This window comes from Cyprinodon variegatus, unplaced genomic scaffold, assembly GCF_000732505.1.
Source record: "Cyprinodon variegatus isolate N-32 unplaced genomic scaffold, C_variegatus-1.0 Scaffold538, whole genome shotgun sequence".
Classification (NCBI taxonomy): domain Eukaryota; kingdom Metazoa; phylum Chordata; class Actinopteri; order Cyprinodontiformes; family Cyprinodontidae; genus Cyprinodon; species Cyprinodon variegatus.
The window spans coordinates 407207-427890 of NW_015150991.1; the positions used below are offsets into that span (position 1 = coordinate 407207).

Consider the following 20684-nt stretch of genomic DNA (forward strand, 5'->3'; position numbering starts at 1 on the left):
CGAGGAAGCGCGGTAGGAGGGCAAAAGAGGTTTAGCGGCACCGCAGCACGGGAGGAAATGGATAAAAATAGACCGGAGGAAAAAAAAAACATGAATCGATTATCTTGCGGACGTGTCGATGCATCGGATCGTCGGCTTTTGGATCGATGCATCGATACAAAACGATTATTATTTACACCCCTAGTGTGCAGGCAGCTCTCAGTCAGGAAATCCCCTGTGGCGGAGACAACAGGTTAGTGATCAGCAAGAGGAAAACTAGAGAAGGGGTGAGGCTGGATCACGAACCTGTTACTGGGTCTCAGAGTGGGCGGTTGGCTCCGTGTTGGGTCCGGGGCAGGAGTCCGTAAGAGGAAGGGGCTTGTGGAAGCAGTGGCCATTGAGCGGCGGATGGTTTGCTGAGGACTGAGGCCGATGAGCTCCAGAGACAGTTTACTGATTCCAGTGATCGGGTCCAAGCAAAGGTAAAGAGGGGCAATCCAGAAGAGAGGTCCAGGTCCGATCCAGGGTCCGTTAACTGGCAGGTTCAGAGAAGCAGAAGGGGTTAGGCAGACTCGGTTACTCACTGACTGAGTGGGCCTGCCAGTGGGGCTCACTGGCAAGCAATCCAAGGCAAAACTGATGCAGGGGTCCAGAGGCAAACCTAGTTTGGATTCAGGGCAGGCAGACATGATCAGATAAGGGATCAGGCAGGCTCTGTGAAAAAAGGCAGAAAACAGGTCAGGCAACAAGTAGGCAGGCAAAAGATTGAAATGCTGGAAGGTACTCAACGGTTGGTTTGAGACGATCTGGCACTGGGAACAGATCCAAATGAGGTATATATAGAGGTGTAACCAATTAGTGATAATAGAAGGCAGGGTGGAGTGAGCAGGTGTGTCGAGTTGGGGATTAAGCCAGCACCAGTGCCGAGATCGTCACAGAATCTAGCTTTCTAAGGATGTATAACATGTGTATATTGGTAAAAGTTTATCTGGTGTTATTTTCAAGCATACTGCTGTAAATGCACAAAACGGAGCACCGGTATTATGGCAAGCAAGTATTTCTTGGCATTTATCTGTCCACTAAACTCTCAATAATAGGGCATCCATTCTTAAGAAATATGAAAACATTAAGAATATTTCGATCCATTTTCTCATTAGTGTGCAAGAGGGGAGGTCATTTTCAGCGGGCAGGTATTTCTCAGCATAACACCAGCGGAGGCATTTCCAGCGTAGAGAACTATCGTGAAGGAATTGTATGCATGCATATATTTCAAAAATACACAAACAACTGTTGGACATATCTTCCACTACAGAATCCTCTTTCATGCTTTTAAGAGAATTTAGTGCAGATAATATTTAATATTTAGTATATATTGAAATGGTTATTAATGACACTGTTCACACAAACTGACCACCTTTTTGTGCTGGTGCCATTTTTTAGATTATACAGTAGACATGTATTATTAAGTAGTTCATTGCAATAAAGAAGTTGTGTGCCTAGGGCACTTTATTATAATTTATTCTTTGTTTGCATATTACCTTATATGTCTGCTTCTGTCTCCTTGAACTCCAGTCGGCCTCTGCAGATGGCTGCTCACACTGAGTCTGGTTCTGCTAGAGGATTCTTCCTGTTAAAAGGGAGTTGTTCCTCTCCACTGTCGCTACAAGCATGCTTAGTGTGAGGGATTGCATTCGAGTCAGTGAGTCGATGCAATCAACTGGTTTTCCTTTGATAGAAAACTTTGAACCAATTTGACTGTTTGATCTGGTGAACTGTAAAGTGTCTTGAGTTGACATGCGTTGTGATTATATATTAATAAACTGAATTAAATTGCACATCACTTACAAAGGATTTTAAGGTGTACTTGGACAATTTGCTTTCTAAAAGAAGCAGCTTAAAAAAACACTCTACTAGGAGCACCACCTCAATATCAGTTGGGAGGATCGGTCAATGGCCATCCCTTACTTTTATTCATGAAAGGTGGTAACCCTACTCATTGTTGTTTTTGAAATTTTAACTCATACCTTCACTACACCCTTAGCATATAGATTGTGAAACACATCTATTTTTCTGTAGTCTGGACGTCAGCTTATATTGCCACCAATGGGCCACTTCATGTTGGATTTACAAGATGGGCAAAAGTAAAAGCAGAGCAGTCTCTCTTTTCTAGCTTTAGGTTATGTAGGCTTACTTGCAGCTTGAAGCAACTCATCCAATATTCAAATGATAAAAAAAACATTACTTCTATAAGATTAGAGCGTTCACAAGAATTAACAAGTTGTTTTTTGAATGTAAAGATCATTTATCAAAGTAAAAACGATTGGGTCCAGTTGATAGCGGTTTCGTCAATGTCCAGGTTTAAATGTGTTTGTGTGCATGATTCACTGGGATAAAAAATTATCCCAGTGATGTAAGTACATATTTTTCAAACACAACATGTAACACCTTGGGGAGTATAATCCTGCCTACGCCTATTATAAAAGATTTGATTGAAAAACACAATTATAATCAGTTTTGAAGTGTTTTGCATCTACCATGAACAAGCCACAGACTAATTAGTTTGTGTTTTAAATATACAAGGAACAAATATGCTTTGAAATCTCTCACAAAGATGTTCTGATGAACTAAGGTGCTTCTGTGAAACAATGTGAGAAGGACTTCATTCTGGCACCACTATCGTTTTCATGTTATTATTCTTGAGCTTTGAGTGATTCAGAAATGGCTCAAACTTAATCTGTTCTAGAGAAGCATAATAAACCATGGTTGTTGAACCAGGAATTGAACCAAATTCATGATGTTCACTACTGAACTGAACCACCAAAAAAACTACACCTGCTTCCTGATGCTGGCCCCACTCTCCAAACAACAAATATTAGTGTAAGATTGATAGAAGAGGAAGAAAATTAGAAAACTGATAGAAAGAAGATTGAATGGAAAGGAAGAATCTACTTAGAGTAAAACAGAGAGCAGGTAGAAGTCAGCTACAAATAGAAAATGGAGAGGGAAGGAGACAGAGAACGCTGAATGACCAGATGGCACTAATAAACATTATCAATTGATTCATTTTATCAATCTTAAGACATATGACAGGGTCATTCCTGGATTTTACACTTGATTTTTGTTGTTTAAATATTAATAAATCTGTAAAAATGAATGAAAGCATCACTGTCCCCCTTTCCTATTTTAATTCTGATTATATGTCTTTCTTTGTATTTACGAATTAAAAAAAGTTGTAGGGAAATCATATTTAAATATCAAATCTCACTGGCTTAACCATGTATATAAATTTACTCTTTATCAGACTTTTCATATTGTCCCAAAATTTCTATTTAAAAAAAAATCCTGTCTTAAAATATGTGCTGATTTTTTTCGTTATCTTAGCCAGGCCAGTTACTTATACGTCTGCCTGTACACCTAAATTCGGCCGATCATATATCAGCGGTCATCTGTCAATCAAATTTTTTTTTGGTCATAGCATCTTGATTCATATGTCGCAGCTAATTTACGCAACGGTTGAAATAAGAATGCTTAACTTTAGCATTGAGTTCCGTCCAAGTGTTCACGGGGATGGACGTCTGTGTCTTCAGCAGGCGTAGAGCTAACAGAACTGGCAGCACTGCAAGGCAAGGGCTCAAACATGTACGGCCCTGGTGTCCTCTTCCACAACAACTTCGTTCCCACGTTCCTCCTCTAAGTAAAAAATATATGACTGAGGAGACTCATCCACGACCTCCAACACAAGCCTCTCCTCCTCTTGCATGTTTCCGCTGTCCATAGCGTTCCTTGACAGTGTCGTTTCTAAGGCTACATTCACACTGCAGGCCTTGTTGCTCAATTCCGATTTTTTTTGTGAAATCCGATTTTTTGGGTTGCCGTTCACATTTTCAAATATATGCGACTTGTATTTGATCTCCTGTGTGAACTGCAGTCATACAACGCAATTGAAGCAACGCATTTGAAAAGATCAGATTCGTATCGGATTCAGAACCACATAGCCAAGCGGCCTGGGTCGCACTGGAAAAAATCGGATCTGTGATGTTCAGACAGCCATGAAAACATCAGATACAGGTCGCATATGGGACAAATTATCGGATTTGGGTCACTTCAGGCTGTAGTGTGAACGTAGCCTTAGTCACAAATTTAGTGCTACTTGGTCCCAATGTAATTTCCCATTAGGAACCTACTAGCACTAAGTTGCTAACTGGTTAGCAAGATGGTTCTGACAAACCGGCCGCAATCAAATGTGCTTGAAAACCTTCCACCACAACATCCCGCCCTCTTGATAAACGACCAATCAAATTCACTTTATTCACACATGTAAAGTCGTGCACCACACGGGGGAATTCGCCAGTGCAACGGTTGGAACAGCCGCCTCCCTACGACTTTAACTGTTACCGTAGTCCCGCCTTTGGAAATTTGTTTTACCTGCTCCTTTTCAGACTGATATGTCATGTATACTGAGTAATCCAGTCTAGCTTGCCAAGCTCAGTGATGTTAATACTGGAAGGGTGTTAACATTAGCCTGCCTAGCTATCACCACTTTCAATGACTATCTGTACCAGAACATTTGACCATGTTCAAACAGAAATTTATCTAGGTGACCATTAGATAATATAAATATATACCAAGAACAACTTATTTCTATCCCTAAATTATCAAAGCATACTAAACTTCATTGTCTAAAATATTAATAACAGGTTTGCTGGGACAATGTCGCTGCAGGCTACATCTACCTTCATTACTTCCCCTCACCAAAGAAATAATTAGAACAAATACCACCTGGAGTTTTCTGCAAAACATATTCACAAAATTACCAAACAACTTAAAAACATGTAACTAAGCAACTAAAAGATTACATCCCTCCAAAGAATACAAAAGCTGAGCTCTCTGGCATTTGAAACTACAGTGTGGATAACAGACTAATCAGTTGTAAAGCACTTGTATTGAGCCTAAGGCGTGATTCCATTTCAAAAGCATGGTGCATGATGTTTATGGTGTTTATAGTAACAAAAATATTTTGTCATAAAATGAGAGGAAAAATACTGTAAGAACCACATTCAAGCTTTTTTCATATGGCCCCTTTTAAAGTGTTTATTTTAGAAAAGAATTAAACTCATTTCACTGTTTAAATGTCTCTAAGGGATTTTATAATAACAGGCCTATGATTGTATTTCAAAAGCAGTTTATTTTATTTTTACCTGCTAATATCTCCTTATTTCTATCTAGACATGAGCTCAGGATGGGTTTTTTCTCCTTATATATGACTCTGTATGTCTTCCTTCTCTCCGTGAAGGTTAATGATATGGGTGAAGGAGGTCACTGATTCACCTTTTCCCTCTCATTGTTTCTCCCCATCCATCTTTGTATCCTCCCCTGTCCCCTACCTTCACCTTTGTTTAGGGATTTTTTTTTCTAACTCCTGCTTTCTCGCTTATCACCCTTCCATCATCCACTTAACCCTGAGCAGCTAATCCCCACAGTATGGATGTGGGCTTGCTCTTTCTCTTTATTATTGTTTTTTTATATTAACTTCCTGTCTCTGTAGGTGTTCTGTGGTTGTGCATCGTGGCAGAGTGCCTGTACATTCTGCTGCTGGCCACCGGAGGTATCCTCATGTCTTTAGAAGTGTGTCACATTGGGAATGTCATTGACGGACTGAAGCTCAATGCCTTTGCTGCCATATTCACTGTTCTCTCAGGTAAGATATTCTCATGTTTGCAACAAAGTTGAGATTAACCATCAAATAGTCTATTTCTATCATTTTTTTTTTTTTTATCTTTTTTTGTTTTAGTAATTGGGTATTATGACATTTTCTGTAAGAAAACATACTTGTTTTCTTACAGAAAATGTATGTTTTTTTTTGTTTTTTTACTTCTGAAAAATATATTAAAAGTCATCAACCGCAAATTGACATTTTCATGTTAAAAACGTGTGCTGACGTTTGGCTTCAGCTAAAACCTATTCTAGGGGCAACCAATTAAAAATCAGTGGGGTCCAAATAAAGAAAATCTTCAGCCAGTAAAGGTCCGAAGACATTTTTAATCATCAAACTGTTACTTTTAACATAATTTAACACTTAAATAAAATGAAGTGTTTATGCATCCATGTTATACATTGACTTTTTAAATAAAGAGAAAATAGAAAAGAAAATTGAAAATTTTTCCATTTTAAAATCCAAAGTATTTTTTGATGTAGAAAACAACAATCGTTCAGTTTGGTACAATTTCCTGATTCACATATTTTATAAAACACCTGAACTGACCGTTTTGTTTTGTTTGTTTGTTTTGTTTGTTGTTGTTTTTTTCTTTTTTATGGCTTAATGAGAGCAGTGGGCTTTATGCTGCCCTGCGAGGCGTTAAACCTGGGTTTGAATGGAGACAAAGCCATTCTCAAGCACATATAAAGGTGCTCATTTGTAAGCCTGGATCCATATTTATTTTTTATTATGTTCATGGTGGAAAATCCTTCAGCTTTGAGCACCATTTCACTTTTCTGTCACCAGTTCACCACAGTTCTTCCAGCAGTCCACACTTTCTTTCACTTTTTCTCCTTGTCTTCTCCTTCTTTCCCATCGCCCGGCTTGCCAAAGGTTTGCCTGCTGTGTCTAAAAGTAGCAGCAGCAGCAACCCAGACTGACAGCAGCTCATTGGCTAATTTGTATCACATGTAGCCTGGTGACGGACGCTCCGGAGGGCTTTACCATACAAACAGAAAAATCGGCGCAAGTGAAGTTAGACTATGTCATTGGACAACATGTGGTAATTTTATAAATGTTTTAAATAAGGTTGGATCCGGACCCAGCTAATGACCTCTGACTTATAGGAAAATCCGAAGTGTAAGAGTGGCGTGGTTATTTCTTAAGATTTTGTTGGTCCAATTAGATCAGGTATTCCCAAAATCAATCCTAAAGGGCCATTATTCTGCATGTTTAAGATGTTTCCCTGCTTCAGTACAGCTCATTTCCATTGTTAGCGGAACTGCAATCATCAGAATCAGCTGTGCTGAGGCAGGCAAACCTCTAAAAGCTGCAGGACATCGGCCCTAGTGGACCGAACTTGGGTATGCTCTCCTCAAAACACAGTTTTGGTCCTCCTTCAGTAGCGACACATTACTTTCACTAGGTGTTAGTCAGTCTGGTAAGGCTCAGTACTATCCAGTCTAGACTAATCACTGCGCAGAAGCCGTGATTGTTGCCCATAGTGCGACAATGTTTTCCTATACCTGTAACAGTCAAGACTGCAGCTGCGACTGAGCAATGTTTTAATTGTGCCCTTTAGTATATCCCCAAAGAACTGTTTATATCATTATACTTTAAACAAATGACTGCTGTAAGAGCTTTCAGTGACAAAGCCATATTTTTCTGATTGCTTCTAACTATTTTAGCTAGCTTTTAGCTTTAACTTTTAGTCTTTAACTGTTAAGGGCTGATTATATTTCTGCAACCACACACATCAAATGTCACTTGCGTCTGGTCGGAAACCAGTTTTTCTAGGGATGCACAGCAGTTTCCCGCCAAAGCGAAAGGGGAGCCTATTCGAGGACTTGCGACAAGTTCGGTGGATGGTCACGAGAACCTCTTCGGCAGTGCCGGCGAGAATGTTTATTTTCCAAAACAACATGTCTGAGGCATTGTACAAGTGGTTGTACTTCAGAACCTCCTTGATCAACCTGTCGTCGTGGTTATCCATTGTTGTTATTACTCCTCGGTTTTTAAAAATGGCGCTCCCCTGCACCGAAAAGAAAAGGATGACCATACAGGAAGCCGGAAAGGCATACCAAGGAACATCACAGCTGCTTTTTGTCTGCGCACTTCCGCTTGAGGTCTGCGCAGATTTCCGACCGTCTGACATGTAGTCAGGATTTTTTTGAGGTTGCAGAACCTCTGCGTGGGGGACGTGGTCGTGCACAGAGACAGATTTGACGGTTTCAGAGGCAACAGGGGCTGTTCCAAAAAAGTTAAACTATGACCTGGTTGACTGAGAATCTTCATCAGCATGTTTGCCTGTATTTTTTTTTTTTTATTTATGATTATGCACAATATACTATACAGGCAGGATGGAATACAATCAAAACAAAATTGCAACATTTATTTATTAATAAAAAGCCAAACAGTTTAGTGCTGAAAGTAGGGAAGGGGTCAACCAGACTGGATGGAAGTGCATTTATTCTCTCAGCAAAGTTGCTGCTAACCTTTTGCACAACATAGTTTAATGCACTTTTTGTAATCAGTGATACAATTTTTAATCATATGTATGTTCTGGTGAACCATAAAAGTGCCTTGAGATTACATGTGTTGTGAATTGGCGCTATATAAATAAAATGAATTGAATAATTTCAGTCCTTTTTTATTAAGGTAGATCCTGGTGGCTCAGATGTATTTTGGCTGTGCATGTGCAAATACTGTAAGCTGATTGTGCTACCGGCACAGACCGGGTAGTGACACAGACTCCCATCAGCATTCAACCAAAAAGTATGATTCCAACAATCAGGGACTCACCTATATGCAATGTCACACACATTAGGTTTTAACTAAATGCTTAAATAAACGTAAACGAGCCATGGCAAATCTGCTAATGTTGCTTAACGTACGTCAACATAAACATTCATTCACACAAGTTAAATTCTCATTTGTGCCATCAGTAGAAAAAAAGGAGTAGGAAAAGGGATTTGGTATAAGCTCAATTAATATATTTTTCTTAAAAGGATTAAGCATGAATTTAAATACAATTTCAGAAGGATTAGATTTGTGAAATACCTGACCATGACTCATTTAAAGCTATTGTAGAAAGGTTTTGAAGTGACAGTAGAGAAATGAAAAAGAAATGTATCATTCACAACCTGTGCAACTGATTAAAATTGTCATGTTTAATATGGTTTGCAAATATGAAAGTTTCACAGAAAATCTACAATTTCTCTCAAATATGAAGATTTAAACTAAAGATACATGAGTAGTTATCAATGTTATGCGACTGGTTTCACCTCTCAAATACGATAAAGTCAGATTCAATGTTTTGTTCTAGCAGAATACAATTTGATGCAACACTGTTTTTTTAGGGTGAAGCCACAAAGCGATGCCATTTGACTCAGTGAAATTAAAAAAATAAGCAATTAATGAAAACCTTCTCTTACAAAAATCTTATACAATAAATAAACCATATAATGTAATTCTGATATGTCACATTAAAGAAGGGAAATTTACATCTTTTCCTAATTTTGAGCTTTCTGGAATCTTACTAAACATCTCAAATGAAGTAAAATATCTTGGTCAGGTGCTGAAATACTGTCTATCAAATGATGAGGACGTTTAACGTCAGGTTTGAATGTTATTTAGTGAAACTAATGTTCTAGTTTAGGAAATTTGGTTATTGCTCTGAAGTTAACCTGAACTTGTTTAGATAATATTGTACTTCACTGATGGTAGTACTGTAAAAAAAACAAGCCTTCAAAGATTGATGGTGGCTTATAATGATTCATTAAAGAGACATTTTATAAAAAGTATATCTAAAAGAGTTTCATGTGAAATGGATCCAACATAGCAAACAATTGAAGCGTTATATTCAAGTTGGTGTCGGAGTTTAGCCATTGGTGTCTCAACTCAGACAACAATGGCTAAACTCCAAGAAAGGGGAAAAAAAAAAAAAAAAAACCTTGTTAAATACGAGCGCGTGCTACAAGGACAAGCAGAAGAGTGCTGCAGTTCTGCGTTTTGGCCACAGGTGGCAGTATCGTTAGAAAACTTGGTTTTTCTTTTTTAAGATTTTCGTATAAGAAGCCCAACTGGACAAGTGCCAGTGGACTGTTTGTGAATGTCAACTCTTTTCTGGCTGTTTTAAGGAAGCTTACTGTCAGTGTTCTGTCAGATCAGCAAATCCTGTCAGACCAGCATACCCATAGTCAATACGCATGCACAAGACATCAGATTTGCATTTATCCCTTTCGTTTTGTATGAAACTACGTCAATGGGAGTGTATCCCTTTAATCATGTCCCAAAAAAACAATTTAAGGTCAGATCGCCATACGTTTCAAAAAACACCAAAAATTATGTAATTAAATTGTTTTTTGCACATGACCAAAGGAATACATGCCCGTCGAGGTAGTTTAAAGTCTATTTTTCGTGCAAAACTAAAGGTTTAAAATAGAGGGATAAACAGTGATGAATTAAAGGGATAAACGGGTTTTGACAATGGGTATGCTGGTCTGACCAGATATGCTCACCTGACAGAACACTGGCTAAATGAGTCACATATTAGAATAATTTTACCGTTGACTAACATTAACTATAATGCAGTAAGATACACATCTATGTATTGCCTCCTAAAAGATTGTTTTTAATGATTTTTTTTTTTTTTTCACTTTTGATGATTTTAATGGCTGGACTATGAGTCTGAAATAAAATCTATTTAATAATCCTACAGAGCTCTTTTAAAACACTTAGATCTTGTGTTGCATAAACAATACCTAAAAAAGCTGTTATGTAACAGAGAAGTTTATTAACCTTTAATTAGCAGTAAGCAGTGATTTTTCTTTCTTTCTCTCTGCATAGAACTACTTAAAATATTGACATAATGACTGTCATGGGAAAGAGAGTTTTTGAAATAGAGATTCAAATCATTTTAAAATGTGGCAGAAGACTCCAGAATACAGAACAATAAAATGTTTTGTGAGGATTAATGATGGGTCCACAGGATCATGGGGAATTAAACTTGAAATACTTTCTTGTTTGTTATTTTGTAATAGTTTCTGCAGGTTTCACAGATCTATGTCCATAAGTTATATTTATTAAGCTCAAGATGAAGGTCTAACTACTTAAATCAACATGCTAAAAGCACATTATGTTGTGTGCCTACAGCCATGCATTGCTGTAGGGATGACATTTATACGACTGCTTTTCCTCCTTAGGAATTATTGAACACATAAACATTTTAAAATTCTCCTGTAGGATTTGCCATTCTCAGAAACAAAAGAAACCACAATAAATTTCCTGATTCTATTCCTCCTTCAGAACAACACAGTGTTAAACACCATCTCCCCTGCTGGTGTCGGCCCAGTCACACAATGAGACCAGATGCAGAGCCACAGTCCCTTTGAACATTTCCAGCTAGTTTACAGGCTGTCTCCGCCTCTCAGTGGAGGAATTAACAATGACCTTCTCTCTAATCTACTTTGGGAAAGTGATGCTAAGCACCCGTCTCCGAGCAGTGGATCAGCAATGAAAGATACATGGCTTTATACCTCTGACTCATTCAGTATTACACTCCTTACAGGTCAAATTCATGAAGGCTCTAAAGGAGCAATTTCCTGAAGGGCTGATCTTATTTTACATTTTAGTAGTCCTCAATGATTAGTGTTTTCATTTTTATAAATAATAATTATATCCACTCCAAATGCTGAAGTAAATTAACTTTTCCCTTTATACATCCAATACTGGAATACATGAAATTTCCGAATTTATTCCCCTAAATCTTCCCATTTTCTCACATCGAATCCACACACTGAAGTACAATTTATTGGGATTTATGATATCGATAACTAAATAAATTTTTACAGCCCTCTGTACTTTAATACATTAAGCTCAATTCCAATGCAATGTCATATTGACAGAAACTGGAATCAAAATGGCTCAATTAATCCAGAGTTTCTTAAAACTGGTCCTCAGTAGTGGGAGTGTTAGCATGGGTGTTGCAATACTATATGTGTCACAATACTTGGGTCACGATACGATATTATCACGATATTGCAATATCATTATTGCAATTTTGTGATGTTTTTCCTAGCAATCAGAATCAGAATTGGCCCTGATGACTGGCTTGATTGCTCATCCATTCACCCGCCTAGCTCCGCCCACTTTCTCATTACCGTTCATCTTTTTCACCGTTCCAGTCTCGGGGTTATTCAAGCCCTTGGTGAGAGTTTTCTAGCGGATATTATTATCTCTGATTTCCTGATCCTGACCCGTTTGCTTTTGGACTTCTAAACCTGCCTGTTCCCGTTTTGATCTGTTTGCCTGACCTGTCTTCAGACTCATGCTGAATTCTGCCTGTTTACCGAACCTAGAACTGCTTCCTGATACTGACCTGGATTGCCCTTCTGTACCTTTGATCTTCTGGCACAAACTCCTGACCTCTGTTTTCTTCCTGCAAAGGTTCCTGCCTTAGACACCCTAGCTGTTCTCTACAAATCCGTCATTTCTAATAAACGCCTTTTGAGATATCATACTGTCTTTCTGTTTGAATACTGTGTCCTCTGTTTCTAGCCTTGACACTATTTAAGGAAGTTTGCTAATCAAGCTCAATAACATGGAACCAACTTTAATCTTGTCAGGATGGAAAGACCCTTCTGCTGTTGCCTCTGATTTAGAAGTGTTCTTCTGGTCATTTATTTAAATTATTATAAAGGCCGCTATAGCTTACTGTATGGCTTTTGACAGATTTTTTTATTTTAAGTTTAATTGCACCTTATTGGAAGTTAGTTTTATGTCCATTAAATTTTGGAAAGAACCTACTTGTACAGAAAAATAAACGTTTCTAAGAGAAAAGCAGAGCTGATCAGGTCGCAGCACATACAGAACAGCTGGGAGGGTGTTAGCTATAATGCTAAGCTTTAGTCCAATTTGAGTAGCTTAAAGGTGATGATTTAAAAAAAAAAGATTAATCTTTCCTGTACAACATCAGATGAGCTGTGTTTGTGTCTCCCAGATGCCTCCTCTGCCTTGTCAAACCAAGCTTTAAAATTGGACCTTTTTGCAAAGATCCATTTCTGAAATTAAAATAGAGACTTGGTTTTTCATCAGAACCTGACTGAATATAAAACACCTCAAAATCTTTCTCTGCAAGGGTAACCTTTCAGCTAACAGCCATCACCGTCTTCAGGACCATTATATCATGACAGCATCATCTACTATCCTTCACTCCTCCTCTTATGGTCGCAGACTATTCATCTTTTCATTTGGAGCTGACAGAAACTGATCTCTAAAACTCTCAGATAGACTTTCATGGCCGTGCTTTGGTGTTTTGAGGTTATTTAAACCAGTCGTCTGGAAAGAAGGAGGAGGCAGACCCCTTAAGGTTAATAAAAACAGTTGTTTTTTATCCTGCAGGAGAAAGAAAATCACTTTGTCAGTTCATTGTTTAGAATATGTCACTGCGTTTGCCTACTAAACAGCTTTTAAGGCTAAGCTTACGAGACTGCAGAGGGTTTAGTGCACTTGTAAAATGTTTGAATTAAGAAACGCTTCCAGGAGCCATTTTCCTCCAGGAGATTGACTATGGTAATGAAGTCTAGAGGAAAGATACAAGGAAGCAAATTAGAGTTTATTGCGGTTGTCAATCATGCATGATATGATAAGAATACATCTGAGTTTATTGGTGAGGTGATGAAGGGAACAAGCTTGTGGCAGGTGAAAAAGGAGATTGTTGGGGGGTTTTTTCCCAGTCGTCAGAAGGGGGTCAAACCCATTAAAATTATCAAGCCATCAGGTTGAAAAATCTAATTCTACAGCTAAAGAAAAAGCCTGATGCTGTTTACTTTCACAAGTGCAACTCAAACAGATTTGTGTGTGAACTTGGCAGGGAGTTTTCACCACCCTCTACGATTATTAAAATCACTTCTAAAACTTGACAAACTTCTTAGAAATAAATGGTTGTTATGGAGACACGGTGAACAAATGGCCAAGTTCTGCTGCAGTACTAGAAGAGAGAGGTATGCAGAATTTTCTTTTTTGCACAGATGTCTAAGCAGGGGACATTTCTTTTGAACGTCAACCAGATTTCTTATAGTTTAACCCATTTTGAACATTAGCTTAAAGGATGTGGGCCATTCACATCATATCCAGGGAGACAGGAAGTCATTGGATGCTAATATGTGAATATTTTCTCCAATAAACAGATGTATGAGAATCGAAGATTATTTTAGTCAATATGAATAATATATTTTGTTGTTTTTTACAGATATGCACAAGCTGGGCTGGGCAATAAACCGGATTTTTACCGTCATTCACTACAATAACGGTGACAAATTTCCCATGTCGGTAAAAGAAGTAAACTTAATTCTGCCATTTTTCTCTGTGTGTAGAGTGGCATTTTTAGGTTTGTTCATATATAAACAATATACAGACACGTAATTCTAAGCATTGATAGGCATACCAAAAATTTAAAATTTCAAAAATTTAAGCTCAGACAGAGGAGAATCATTTTGAAGACGCAAAAGAAATAAGTAAATACAGTGGCATGAAGCATCTACTCTGGGAATCTTTGGTGTTGCTGAACAAACTGATATCAGCAAACTGGTTTACATGCAAATGAAAACTGAGGCAAATATTTAATTGAGTTGTCACCATCCATCCAGCGACCTGTCACCCTCCTCCACCTTCTCATATGTAAATCCCCACTCATAGAAACCCATTGCCAATTTCATCTCATCCTATTTTATTTTAGTACCTGTAGGTCCATATTTTTGTCATAAACTTCTGTTGTTGCATATTATTCACCCTTTCTTTTCCACTTATTTTGGTTCTGATCTTATTCATGTCGGTTAATGAAATATGAAATCAAATCATTGGTTATTATTGGAGTCAAACAAAAACAATTATAATTTCCTCAAGAAATGTTTCCAGGGTAAACAATTTTTCAACAGCAGGTATAATTTGGTTTAAAAAAAAACATTAGAAGTATGCGAAATGACAAAGGAGTGACCATAACACACAGAAGAAAAGCTGGCTTTAAATCACGATTAGCTAGCTCTGTAGGACATTATATGATTTAAAAAACAAATATGTTAGCATTTGCTGATGATTTTTTTCCCTGTATTTAAAAGCTGCAGGTTACGCCGAATTTGTCTGTCAGAAGTCAGTTTTAATAGTATACAAGAGATATATATAGATGGAGGGGCCCCTCCCCCACCTGTTGCTGAGCCTTCCCATCAGCTGGCTGAGAGAAAGCTAATAATAAACGTTTTAACACCGTTCCTTTACAACTATATCATTTTTGTCTGTTTGGAAATGTTTTCCCGTGAAAAAACACAATCAGTCTTTGGAAGGAAAATGGCAGGAGCAACATTACATTAGGATCAGAGATTTAGGGGTGCTGAGCATCCAGGGAGCTGTCTCGACAGGCCAGATACATTTCACTGTTTTCTACATATATATTCGACACATCTTATCAGAGACTTTTGTGTTTTTGTCTTTCTGTGTTTTTTGTCTTCTTGGACAAGCTGTATCAAAACTTACCTGGTTTTTCCTGACTTTCCACTTTGCTCCTCTCCTTCCCCTTGTAAAGCTCTCCCTCTTTGGACTTGAGTTCCTAAAATTGATTGTATTTAACAGGGTAAATATAAACAGTTGTGCTTGAAAGTTTTTGCTTTATGGTGTGGAGTGTGTCTCCTTAAAGAAAAGGATAAATACACAACAGTAATTCTGATAACAAGAAACTGAAAAAAAATATAAATAAAAACACAAAAATATGATTTGATTAATTGAGATATTGATTTTGAATTGTGATTTTAAAAATACTAATGATCTAAAGACACATTAGAGCGACTTTCTCATGAACATTTCGCCATAAATACATCAACAGGACAAGAAATCTGACTGAACATTTAAGAAAACTCCTGATTGCAGTGATTCACTCAACATTTTGATTTAGGAGCTGCATCGTGCTGGTTTACCTGTTTTTTGTTTGTGTGTGGGTGTGTTTTTTTTTTTTTGTTTATTATTAATATTTCTCTTGAACCACAATTCAATATTAATAGCAATATTTTCATTGATTTTTTCTCTGTTTCTCTGGCAGCTGATTTTTTTCCATCTTTAATGGGAGAGTATTAATACTTCTTAAATAATTTTTTTTTTTATCCAAGTACTGTATATTTAGTATGTTTTTGTTTTACTTTTCAATTTAAAAATGGAATGCAATATAAAAAAACAATCTATATTTTAGGGGTGTATTTGCTATGATGCAATTTAAGGGTAAATGGTAAATGGGTATCTAACTTCACACCAATTAGCGTAGCGTCATTTGTTTGAAATCAACTAGCAACATCTCACCACAGTGGACTGCAGGAATTCTACCAGAGCAAATGGTTTGACTAATTAACCAGGTGAATAAAACGGTCATCCTTTTTTTAATTCTATAAACAACAAAACAGAAGAAAAGTATAAATTTCTGCCTAAAAGGTCGTTTAATTGTGCCCAAAATAACAAACCTGTGGTGCTACCAATACCTAACAAAAAATATATCTATTAGCCATTACTGCAACTGTAAAATCTATATTTTATATAATTTCCACAGCAATGGGAGTGATTGTAGCTATTTTATTTGACATACAATCATCGTGATCTTTGTTCTTAATATTTTTTTAAACGAGAAACACATTGTATGCACATAATAGTGCATTTAAATGCACTAATAATAAATAATGATATAGAATTTTTCCAATATCTGTAAGTGAGATACTTGATGTGTGTTCTGGTTTTACTGATTTGATTGGATCTCCAGAGAAATGCCCCAAATACACAGTATTTTCTGCAACAGAGAGCTCAGTTCCTGCAGAGCATTTCCAACCCAATCTGCAAAATGAGTCACCCACTCCTGCACCTACGGGATTCCCATGATTAGACTGTGAATACAGTTGACTCACATAGTGCAAAGGGGACAAAATAATTAAAGATCTTCCCAACATGCAGTAGAATGTTTGGTTATTCAGGTCATGACAGCCTGGGCTGTGACTGTGGAAAGGAGGCCGATGCTTTGATCACCGTGTCCATGAGTGATTGTGGTTGTTATGTCCTCCCACCTTAGTGACCAAGGTAATGCTAAATACTTAACTTCAGCTGAGCTAAGTAGGAGGCTACGATTTCTTCCACAAATTGTGTTCATTTGCAGGTCGAGAATAAAGAGGAGTATTACTTTCACATTAGAGGGTGACCCGTAAATGATTAGGAGGTTAAAATCATTACTCACAGGCTACACCATTAACTATTAGCAGCTTAATGCAAGAATACTTTTTAAAGATTCTCCAAATTTTGTCTTGTTACAACCACCAACTGCACCGTTTATCACTATCACTGTCTATCACTGTATCTGATAAACTAAATAAATGTAATGCAGACATTTGAGACAAAGGGAATTGTTTCAGGGTGGCTCAGTGGAGCAGTCGGTAGCACTGCTGCTTTGCAGCAACAAGGTTTGGGTTTAATTCCAGGTCCAGGGTCTTTCTGCATGGAGTTTGTATTTTCTTCCTGAGCATGCGTGGGTTGTCTCTGTGAACTCTGGCTTCCTCCCACAGTCTAAAAATATGACTGTTAGGTTAATTGGCCTCTTTAAATTCTCCTTTGGTGTGAGTGTGAGCATGAATGGTTGTTTGTCTCTGTGTTGCCCTGCAATGGACTGGCGACCTGTCGAGGGTGGACCACATAGACAGCTGGAGATAGGCAACGCTTAGGATGGAATAGTTTCATATTTAAACTTTTCTGCAAAATAATCTAAAAAAGTGCATCCAACTTCTGCCTATCGGTCAGGGTCACAGTGGTGCCCATCCCCAGCGATCCATGGACAAAAGCCAAGGTACACTCTGGACAAGTCATCAGTTTATCGCAGGGCAACACAGCGATATAGAACTTTCCTTTGACATCCATTAATTTCTAACCCATTTCTACAGCCTAACAGTGAGCTTAGCCTTAACCATTACAGGTTCATACATTACCCTAACCCCAATCTAAACTCAATTCACACCAAAACAGCAAAGGCATGGGGCCCAATGAGCAGTATCACACTATCCTTGTGGGGACTTTCCATTGACCTCCATTCATATTGCATTCGTTTCTATGGCCTAACCCAGATGCTAAGCCTAACCATTACCAACAAATTAACCATAAACCTAAACTAAACTCGATTCACAGCCTAGTTCTAACACTAACCTTCACTCCAAGAAGAGAACATTTCCTGAAGGGGACTAGTTAATGGTTGCAACACCTACAAAACCCGAAAATGTAGCACATTTTTGGGAAATTGTCTCTACCAGGTTACAAATACCTGTATTTGTCCAGTGTTGCATTGTGATGGACTGTCGGCCTGTCTAGGGTGGACCCCGCCTCTTGCCAGTAGAAAGTTGGAGATAGGCACCAGCACCCCTCACGACCGCACTGATAAAGCATGTCAGAAAATGGATCGATGGATTAATCTGTCAATAATTTTTTCGATTAATAATCACATCCAAAGGTTCCTTAAAGTAGATCTTTTGCACAATTAAACCAGGTGAAACTAAAACTTATCCACTTGAGGAATTCTGGATTACGGAAGCCTAGAGGGGTCGTACTCGACTTTTTTTTCCTCTGCCTTCTAGACATAATGACATAACTATCTCATTATCATGGCTTAACAATTAATTGTTTTCTCGTGATAGCAAGATAATTATCTCGTTATTATGAGGAAACAGTTATTGATTTCTCGAGATAATGAGATGCTTAACCTGTATGAGTAATGGAGAAGCTGGCAAAGAGCCCTGGATCCCCAGTCCATCCATGCCTGTGGTGCCCGTAGTTAGTTTCCTTTTTCTTTTCAGTCATTGTCAGATCGTGGTGGATGATTGGATTGTATGGAATACAGTAGAATCAAATCTGACAGTTTTTTAATGAAACTCTTTAATCTGAACTCATTCTGGGGGTTAATGCATCTTACAGTATACCTGTTCTAGGCGTAACAGCGGGCTGTTCAGAAAAAACCCGGAGCTAATGCGCTGGAGGCATAGGTCTAATCTTATAAAGCATATCATCAAACCAACAACCTTGTCTCGTTACCTGAAAGTTAAACACAGGATTATTTACAGAATTATACATAGGCTGCCATGACTCATACTCATAAATCCTCTTCCGCTGTTGTGGTATTAAAGGATGTAATCAGCTTTAACACACACTAATCATCTCGTTATGACGAGAAAACAGCTTTTGTTATCTTTAGATAATGAGAAAATGTACTTGTTTTTCTCAAGAAAAGCACTGAGAAAAAGTATTAAAGGGACACAATCGCTCTTGGCTTCAATACTGGATAGAGCATATTGCCAGACGCAAAAGTTTTTCTATCTTAAAAGCAAAATGTTCATATATTTTTTTTACAATTTTGATATAATAACTGTTTTAATTGGGTCGGCCTGTCAGCTAAAGGCATGTTATACGGTCTCTGTACTCCATTTATTAATTAATCGATTAGTAAATTAGTTGAACATAATTTCAGTAATCAGTTAATCACGATTAATCCGATTTACTGTTTCAGCCCTAATCCTAACATGCATCAAGGATATGAATACAGGATGCTTGGTGTCCAGGTTGCGTAGGATCTGCAGAGATATTATTGGGAGGGAAAGTCATCTTTAATTACCATCTCTGCGGGCATTATTGTTTGCTGCAGTTTGGATCTGTCCTATTTCAGGAATGACTCAAACTGTGTGGATAGACTAAAAAAAGGACGACGTTGAACTATAGATCTCCTAAACAGGATTCCCCCCAACTTTACCTGCTGCAGCTGCTCAGTCAGGAAGCTGGGGATCCATGGAGGTGAACTTGGTGAGCTTCCAGTGGAGAATGTCTGGGTTGATGGTGCTGAAGAGCCATGCAAAACACCACAAACACAATCCTAGGATATGTCCCTAGATGGTCAGAAGGTTGCAGGATGAAGTTTAGTCTCTAGTTAAAGGAATCCTCTGCTGATCTGTTTTCCCAATAAACAAACTACCTGGGATCCAACATGCCAGGGGGGCTATGAGCTCTTTCAAATGTTAATTCAGTATCTCATGCTGACTCTGCTGCCATCTAGTGGTTGATAGAAACTTTTGCTAGCAGTGTTACTGTAGCAGTGTCTCCTGTGATGGCAGAGGAGTTAGTAGTAATATCACATACCTGAAACTGTACATATCTGCCTTTTTAAACTGAGTGACATTTATATAGTTCAAATGGAAGAATTCTCCCATGTGTGTACAGACAATGTTTCTTCCACATATGCAGGGAAAGGAAATGTGTCATTCATCCTGGGATAAATCCTTCCCTGATCTACATGGCATTATGATAATGTTGCACTGGGATATTTTTGGAATAAACAATACCATTGATAGGGATGAGATGGGAATTTAGGTGGGGGTTTTCTGCTGAATGTGGTTTAGTCTTGTTCAGAGGATGGATTTACGAAGGGGGTGGGGGGCAGCTTATATGGTAATCGGATTTGAAGGCTCCACTTGCTTGTTTTTATGCCTCTTGTCCTCCACAGGAGATGAAGGATTCATCTGAAGAAAAGCTAGATTTTTTTTAAAAGAGCTTACAAAAAGAATTTCTTTTTTTTTTGGATTCCTTTTCCTTTTATCGTCCCATAGCTTCTTTAAACTTGTCAGATAAAGCCACATATTCAGTTTTAAACAGAACCAGGATTTAAGAGAATTAGAAATAATTCCTAAAATGTGACATTCATCTGTATTTTAGCCCACCTTACTCTGATACTACTAATTCAAATCTATTCAACTGTCTTGTCTAGTTCACACAGTATTTAAGGAATAGAAGCAAGAAGAAAACCACTGCATACAGAAACCGACAGGATGTTGTGTTAAATTTATTCACCAACAAATATGGGACACAAACATGTGGAAGATGGCTGTCAGATACCAATGTAGAACTCTCGATAATTTTCAAAATGCTAATTATGACAGTTGTGGGAGTTTTCGTTTTCATAGCA

The 20684-nt window shown here is 37.9% G+C and overlaps 1 protein-coding gene across 2 annotated transcripts in view; it reads left to right on the top strand.

Moving 5' to 3' along the window:
* The window catches only part of LOC107095327 (germ cell-specific gene 1-like protein), a 31151-nt gene that overhangs the window by 7654 nt on the left and 2813 nt on the right, over positions 1-20684 (top strand). The window contains exon 3 of one of the 2 annotated variants that reach the window (XM_015391368.1): positions 5525-5677. The exons of the other annotated variant lie outside the window; for it this stretch is intronic. Within the exon in view, the coding sequence (XP_015246854.1) occupies positions 5525-5677 (153 nt within the window). The remainder of the gene's footprint in view (positions 1-5524; positions 5678-20684) is intronic. 2 annotated transcript variants of the gene reach the window in all.